Source organism: Salmo salar, chromosome 18, assembly GCF_965601325.2.
Source record: "Salmo salar chromosome 18, fSalSal1, whole genome shotgun sequence".
NCBI lineage: Eukaryota > Metazoa > Chordata > Actinopteri > Salmoniformes > Salmonidae > Salmo > Salmo salar.
Window position 1 is genome coordinate 81,047,801 of NC_138308.1, and position 8,360 is coordinate 81,056,160.

The 8,360-nt window shown below is 49.8% G+C and overlaps 1 protein-coding gene across 3 annotated transcripts in view; it reads right to left on the reverse strand.

Moving 5' to 3' along the window:
• Nucleotides 1-199: 199 nt before the first annotated feature.
• The window catches only part of acin1b (apoptotic chromatin condensation inducer 1b), a 28,019-nt gene continuing 19,858 nt past the window's right edge, over nt 200-8,360 (reverse strand). For 2 of the 3 annotated variants that reach the window (XM_082965189.1, XM_082965188.1), the window contains exons 8-16: nt 5,527-5,572; nt 5,234-5,370; nt 4,928-5,077; nt 4,395-4,557; nt 3,238-3,491; nt 2,958-3,065; nt 2,206-2,566; nt 1,915-2,003; nt 200-1,829 (exon numbers count right to left, since the gene is read on the reverse strand). In XM_082965189.1, the coding sequence (XP_082821315.1) occupies nt 1,335-1,829; nt 1,915-2,003; nt 2,206-2,566; nt 2,958-3,065; nt 3,238-3,491; nt 4,395-4,557; nt 4,928-5,077; nt 5,234-5,370; nt 5,527-5,572 (1,803 nt within the window). In that variant the 3' untranslated portion in view covers nt 200-1,334. The remainder of the gene's footprint in view (nt 1,830-1,914; nt 2,004-2,205; nt 2,567-2,957; nt 3,066-3,237; nt 3,492-4,394; nt 4,558-4,927; nt 5,078-5,233; nt 5,371-5,526; nt 5,573-8,360) is intronic. The other variant, XM_014156137.3, reaches the window with a different exon arrangement.

Below are 8,360 nucleotides of genomic sequence, written 5' to 3' on the forward strand. Positions count from 1 at the left end.
GTGCGTTTGACTTTGTGGTCTTTTCTATTGCAGTTACAGTTTGTCCAGGTGGCATCCAAACGTAGTATTCAGGATAGCATGCTTCCACGTATTTTCCCTGTCGAGTATACGTGTGCTAATCTGCCAAATAATCCATTGTTGACTCAACAGTACTGAGTGACAAGGACGATGTGATAAAGAATGGACTAACACACAACACTTAACTTTGCATATATTTTAATTTGTACATTCAGCACTTACAGGAGACAAACAAATGAGCCAAATAAATGTTTCAAACTAAAATTATTAAAACCGTAGATAATTAAGTTTTACTCTCATCCAATGACTGAAGTAGAAAGACAAATGGGACAGTTTTAAATGTCATTCCAGTGCCACACAAATTCTCTCAGTGCTTTTAGTTCCCCTCCCCACCCAAACTACCCATAACGGTATACATGCCAAGTGTGCGTCTATGAAATCAGTCCCCCACCCCACACAAATGTCCCTACCCATCTGACAAGGCAAAATGACAGTTTCATAGTGTGATGACATCACCAGCTGTAACCTTATTGTGTGGAGAGGGATATCAGACCACCACACACTAGAACACAAAACCTATCCAAGGCTGAGATGAACAAGATTCATCATAAAACATCAAAGGAGAAAATATAACCTTCACATGACCCTACAAAGGGTAGTAGAAAAAAATTACTTCAGAGGATTTTGGAATAGTAAAATTGTTTGTAGGCTGGTCTGCTATTTTTAAATTGATTATTACTTCGTTCCAAGCCTCAAGAGTGCAGCGCACATAAGCTAGAGGGAGCCAAACCGCCACCCTTAGTTTCCATCTCTGGTTAAAATGTAGGACTATTTACAGAGCTCAGCATAGGCCTCTCAACTGCTTCGTATGAGAAAGACCTACATACACCCAATACGTGGGCAGACAGCCTGACGACAGAGGAAGAGAGAATGTCTGAAATGGCACCATATCCATTCCCTACACAGTACAATACCGTCAACGAGGGCCTGCATACAGGAAATAGGGTACCATTTAGGAGGCAGCCATTTTCACTTCACTAACAATCAACATGTGACCAGGTAGTTCATACATTTAAATGCGAGACACACAGCATTACAGAGTGAAGCTTTTCTAATCTGGAGTCTCCCTGGCCTAAAGGACAGTTGACTGGTAAGGAGGAATAGACTATTACCATGAAGATAATGGAAGTGTTTTAAGGTGAAAGGAAGGGGACTAGCTCTCCCTCTGTGGTGTTCCAATTGTGTGTCGCATGATTGCATCCTTCCTTTTTTCTCCCTCCCTGCCTCCGTCTCTCCCTCTCCGTCACTGACCCCGCTCAGCGGCGTCTGTCTCGGAGGTTGCTACGGCTACGGGAGCGTCGGAACCCCGACAAGGGTTTAGCATCGGGACCTTTGGGTTTGAAAGCACCAATGTCCTTCCTCTTGTCCCCGTCCCTCCCTCGCTCCCCCTCTCTGTCCCTCCCTCGCTCCCCCTCTCTGTCCCTCCCTCGCTCCCCCTCTCTGTCCCTCCCTCGCTCCCCCTCTCTGTCCCTCCCTCGCTCCCCCTCTCTGTCCCTCCCTCGCTCCCCCTCTCTGTCCCTCCCTCGCTCCCCCTCTCTGTCCCTCCCTCGCTCCCCCTCTCTGTCCCTGTCTCCCTCAGATCCCCGGACACTCCCACCTCCAGTGCTAACCGCAGCTCCTCCCTCCTCTCTACTTTTCATTCTCTCCTTCCTCTCCTCCTCTCGCTTCTTGTCCTCCTCCTCCTGCTGTTCTTTCCGCCTCCTCTCGCGTTCTTTCTGTCGCTCTTCCCGTTCCTTCCCCCTCTGGTTTGCCTGGAGATACCAACAAAGGTAATTAATGACAGCACACACACACACCTATCAAGCTGTTGCATTATGACAAGTGTGTGTCTCAAACCTGTTCCTCAGTGAGGGGAAGCCAGTATATACAGGGAGCTGCTTTGGTCTTATTGAAGAGGTCGTCTAGTAGTTTGACAGGAGGCTCATCTGTTGGAACAGGTCAAAATGGAGGACGGGGGAAGAGAGTGAGCGTCTGAACATCATATCTATAGGCTACGAACACAGCTAGGACATTATGAGGTGTTCACTAGCATGATGTAGTAAAAATACAGACTTTCAAATGTCTGTTTTAACGTGCTACCAGACAGCAGGAGCTCCTGCAAGGCTGAAAACCCCTCTCTTCTCTCACCCTTTTTGTCGGTCTTCTTCTCCTTCCCTTCCCTCTCCTTTCGCCTCCTCTCTCTTTCCAGGGAGCGAGATCTCCTCCCTCTCTCCCTCTCCTCTCCTGGTTTGCCTCCGAAGTCTCGCACCTTGTCCCGGTCCCACTCGCGTTCCGCCCTGGTCCTCTCCCGGCGTTCCATCTCCCTCTCTCTCTCCGCCCACTGGTCCCGCACCCCTCCGACAGCCCCGCGGTCCGCGCGCCCGTCCCGTTCAGGCATCAGAGGGGGCAGCCCCCCCGGTCGGACTTTGGGACCTCCAGGACCCACGGCAGGCTGGGGCCGGTGCTCCTCTCTGGGGTCCACGGTCAGCAGACCTCTGTGGAAGTCCAGCTAGAGAAGGGAGAGAACCAGGGGAAGAAAGGATGAATTAGAGGAAAATAGCGTGGAAGAGAGGAGAGGTTCATTTTTACATGGGCAGCAGTGTTGCATTACTTAACACTTTCTTGGATGGATAAGAGAGGAAGGGTTTGGTTTAATGTGTGTTAAAATATATTATTGACTCTTTATACACGTGATCTACACACCATAGACCGAGGTATTCCTTCTGTTGGGTTATATTCCTTTATTCCTAAGTGAAGCGCCAGCTATTTCTTTCCCAAGCTACTTTATAATGATACCCATTAGTTCATCAGGGCTCTTCCTGGGATCCTAGTGTTTACTAGTACTATCCGCTTGTTCCCTCTGCTCTCTCCCTGGGTGTGAGAGGGTAGAGTAGAATTACCTCGTTCTGCTCACAGAAGTCCACAGTGAGGACCTTAGGGTTGCTCTGGGGCCACTTCACCCCGTGAAGAGCAGCTCGTGTGGCCACAGCCTCCTCTGTGCTGGAGTACTGGGGGGAAGAGAGAGACAGGTCAACAAACAATGGACAATTCTTTGAGAAACAATGGTGTGGACTTTCAAAGCCATCAGGGCTCAATTAAGTCATCTAGGAATAAATTATCTGACAAGACTCGATTCTCAGACAGACAATGACAACTGGTATGAGAGAGAAAGCCACTCACAGTGACGTAGCAGTGAGATTTGATCTTGTCGATCCAGAAGCCCTCCTCCACCACCGAGCCTGTCCTGTTCAGCAGCTCCTTCAGCTGGCCCAGGGTGAAAGGTCGCACCAGGTTACAGACGTGGACGATGTTGGAGACTTTGCCTCTGGGCGGAGAGGGCAGTTTGTCTGTGCGAACCGGATCGTCGATGGTAACAGACACACCAGACTTCTGCTGACTGATGGAGCGACGCACCAGAGTATCACTGGGAGTGACTGAGGGACAGAATGACAGGAAGGAAAAGAGGTCAAAATGAAAGAGGAAAAAAAGAGAGAAGAAAAAGGAAAGAAAAGTGGTTAGAAGTGTCACATACACTAGACCAAAAGTATGTGGACACCTGCTCGTCAAAGTGTGATTCATCACTCCAGAGAACGCGTTTCCACTGCTCCAGAGTCCAATGGCGGTGAGCTTTACACCACTCCAGCCGACGCTTTGTATTGCGCCTGGTGATCTTAGGCTTGTGTGCGGCTGCTCGGCCATGGAAACCCATTTCATTAAGCTCCCGACGAACAGTTCTTGTGCTGACGTTGCTTCCAGAGGCAGTTTGGAACTCAGTAGTGAGTGTTGCTATGCGCTTTGAGCTTGTGTGGCCTACCACTTTGCGGCTGAGCCGTTGTTGCTCCTAGACGTTTCCACTTCACAATAACAGCACTTACAGTTGGCCGGGGCAGCTCTAGCAGGGCAGAAATTTGACGTACTGATTTGTTCGAAAGGTGGCATCCTATGACGGTGCCACGTTGAATGTCACTGAGCTCTTCAGTAAGGCCATTCTACTGCCAGTGTTTGTGTATTGAGATTGCATGGCTGTGTGCTCGATTTATACACCCGTCAGCAACAGGTGTGGCTGAAAGAGCTGAATCCACTCATTTGAAGGGGTGTCCACATACTTTTTTATACATAGTGAATTTGCCCGAGAGGCTTGGGAGATTGTGTTATACTTCAGAACTGCTGTGTGGTAATTCAGGGTTGGTGTCAAATCCATTTCAATTCCAGTCAATTCAGAAATACACTGAAATTCCAATTCTCTTCAATGCTTTTCAATGAGGAAAATGTCAAATTGGAACTTGTTTTACTTTCTGAATTTAAATGGTATTGAGCCCAACCCTGCGGTTTGTTACCTTTCTTGGCATCGTGTGTTGTGGACGACTGAGACACCATGGTATCTTCTGAGTAGCTGTTCTTTCTCTTCTCTTTGTGTGTCCTCTCACGCTCCTGTTTATTCTCCACCTCTTCCTCCTCTCGTTCTCCCTGGCCATTCTCATGGCTTTCACCTGGGACCACCTGTGAATGAAGGAGAGAGAACTAATCACTACAGCGGCTTGCAGGACAGTACCAATACCACAGTGAGTGGGGGGGAAGGATGACCTCAAGCCAAATCTACATGCTGTCTCCCAGTATGTCTCTAATTACCATGAAGGTGATCATTCAAGAGATTGCATGGTGGTTGAGATCACACTGACCTGTCCTCCATCCAGTAATGCTACATAGATGTCTGTGTGATCCAGTAGCCTACTAAACAGGTGACCCATCTGACCCCCTGCAGCACCTCCAGGACAGGCAGGACAGGTGTAGCAGTAGTACACCAGAATCTCAGTTCAAGTCTACATTCATCCTGAGTGAGACACAGTGGCTTTATGCATGTAGCCCCCACCTGTGTGACGGTGCGTCTGATCTTCAGGTCTTTGTCCAGGCCCTGGTCCTCCCTGGTGGTGGGTGTGTCCTCGTCCCCAGACAGCTGGCTGTCGTCTGGGTGGAGATCCATTACAGCATCCTGACTGGGCTTGATGTCTGGGATCAGAGACTGGTGGGGGGGGAGTGAAAGAAGGACAATCATTTTTGAATGTAACTTTGAATTGATGTTCTTTCTGAAGTGAAACGTAGTGGGGTTTTTTATTTTCCACGTGTTGCTGTTTGTCCAGAAGTTAGTGGATGGTCAGAATGCGTGTCCCTCCAGTACCTTCAGAGAGTCGGTGGTGATGCTGATGGACGGTTTCTTGGTGGTGACGGCCGTGCTGGATCCCCACCTCCTCTTCCTCCCAGCGGCGGTCCCAGACTCTGCCTCTCCTGGTCCCTCTGGAGACGTCTTACTGCCTGCTGGGAGAAACAACAGGTTAGTATCACAGATTGTATGACAGTGATAACGTGAGGGGGAACTTTAACCCTTTTTCATTGTCAATTACAGATTGAAGACATAAAATTCCTTATTCACTACGGTGAGATTCTGTAACAAGGTAAAATAGTAATACTCACTGGTTAAAGAGATGCTGCGTGTGGCCAAAGCTTTAGGAGTGGTGCTCTGGAACGACAGAGAGGACATAACACATACCCCAGGGGTGTGCGGAGAGATCAGACCCACATACTGGGACTAAACAGAGAGGAGAGGCGGGGGGACAGAGAGAGAGGAGAGGCGAGGGGGACAGAGAGAGAGGAGAGACGAGGGGAGAGGCGTGGGGGATAGAGAGGGGAGAGGCGGGGGGATAGAGAGGGGAGAGGCGGGGGGATAGAGAGAGGAGAGGCGGGGGGATAGAGAGAGGAGAGGCGGGGGGATAGAGAGAGGAGAGGCGGGGGGATAGAGAGAGGAGAGGCGGGGGGATAGAGAGAAGAGAGGCGGGGGGATAGAGAGAGGAGAGGGAACAGAGAGGAGAGGCGGGGGGGATAGAGAGAGGAGAGGCGGGGGATAGAGCGAGGAGAGGCGGGGGGATAGAGCGAGGAGAGGCGGGGGGATAGAGCGAGGAGAGGCGGGGGGATAGAGCGAGGAGAGGCGGGGGGATAGAGCGAGGAGAGGCGGGGGGATAGAGCGAGGAGAGGCGGGGGGATAGAGCGAGGAGAGGCGGGGGGATAGAGCGAGGAGAGGCGGGGGGATAGAGAGAGGCGTGGGGGATAGAGAGAGGAGAGGAGAGGGGAGAGGCGGGGGGATAGAGAGGGGAGAGGCGGGGGGATAGAGAGGGGAGAGGCGGGGGATAGAGAGAGGAGAGGCGGGGGGATAGAGAGAGGAGAGGCGGGGGGATAGAGAGAGGAGAGGCGGGGGGATAGAGAGAGGAGAGGCGGGGGGATAGAGAGAGGAGAGGCGGGGGGATAGAGAGAGGAGAGGCGGGGGGATAGAGAGAGGAGAGGCGGGGGGATAGAGAGAGGAGAGGCGGGGGGATAGAGAGAAATGGTTGACAGGCTCCTATTAAACCACATAAGAAGATGGGGGGGGGGCTTGGTCGATACAGAGAGACTCCAGACACGTTCGCCTCCACCTTCGTTCAAAGGACACAGGGAGATAATCCCTAGAGAAGGACTGAATATACTCCTGCTGTGTGTTGGTGTGGCTGCAGCACTGTAGGAAATCACTAGACAACCCATGTACACCCCTCCTACTGTGTTACTTCACTAGACAACTCCTACTGTGTTACTGTGGGGGTAGCTAGACTAATCACTAGACAACTCCTACTGTGTTACTGTGGGGGTAGCTAGACTAATCACTAGACAACTCCTACTGTGTTACTGTGGGGGTAGCTAGACTAATCACTAGACAACTCCTACTGTGTTACTGTGGGGGTAGCTAGACTAATCACTAGACAACTCCTACTGTGTTACTGTGGGGGTAGCTAGACTAATCACTAGACAACTCCTACTGTGTTACTGTGGGGGTAGCTAGACTAATCACTAGACACACTCCTACTGTGTTACTGTGGGGGTAGCTAGACTAATCACTAGACAACTCCTACTGTGTTACTGTGGGGGTAGCTAGACTAATCACTAGACAACTCCTACTGTGTTACTGTGGGGGTAGCTAGACTAATCACTAGACAACTCCTACTGTGTTACTGTGGGGGTAGCTAGACTAATCACTAGACAACTCCTACTGTGTTACTGTGGGGGTAGCTAGACTAATCACTAGACAACTCCTACTGTGTTACTGTGGGGGTAGCTAGACTAATCACTAGACAACTCCTACTGTGTTACTGTGGGGGTAGCTAGACTAATCACTAGACAACTCCTACTGTGTTACTGTGGGGGTAGCTAGACTAATCACTAGACAACTCCTACTGTGTTACTGTGGGGGTAGCTAGACTAATCACTAGACAACTCCTACTGTGTTACTGTGGGGGTAGCTAGAGACTAATCACTAGACAACTCCTACTGTGTTACTGTGGGGGTAGCTAGACTAATCACTAGACAACTCCTACTGTGTTAGTGTGGGGGTAGCTAGACTAATCACTAGACAACTCCTACTGTGTTACTGTGGGGGGTAGCTAGACTAATCACTAGACAACTCCTACTGTGTTACTGTGGGGGTAGCTAGACTAATCACTAGACAACTCCTACTGGTGTGTGTTGGTGTGTTCCTGTAGACACGGTGGTAATTAACAGAATGTAATCCTGTGGTGTAGTGCCCACCGAGCACATAGAAATGAATCGCGTCAAGTGTCTAATTTAAGGCCTCAACTAGCTTTCCTCTGCTACACTGATCCCAGACCTCAGCTGGTTGAGTAGAAGACTGACTGACGTTGACTAATACCGTTCAGCTCCAAGTGGAGTTGTGTTAACGCATGTTCATGGGCCCTGGGATGTTACCGTTCAGACCAGCAGACTAGAGGAGGAGGATACCCTGGAGCTGACTTCCTGTATGTGTTAAAGCAGAGACCGGCTATACTAAGTGGATGCATTGTTTATAATCATGTATCCACTTCATTATGGCAGTTACATGTCGTTGTCCTTACATTTGACATTTACAAAAGGCTTGTGTTGGCGGCTGAAAATGTACATTAAATATTACAGGAACTAATGTAGCGAGTCGCTGTTTGGGTTGCGACAGTGTTCGATGTCCCAGAGGTGGAGGGGGTGGGTGCTGGAGACCTTGTCTGTCAGACCAGAGACACCTGAAAAGGTCTGGGCTGATACTGCCCTTCCAATACAGTGGAGGATTCAAATAAAGAACAGTGATCTGCCAGGAAATGTATGCAGACACTTAGGATAGATATCAGCTTTAGGAGATCAAATTAGGATTTGTATTCAATCAAATTGAAAGTGCAGTAATCCTGAGTTTAAAAAGGGGTTGTACTGAGTTACACATAGTAAAATGAAGTCAATCCTCT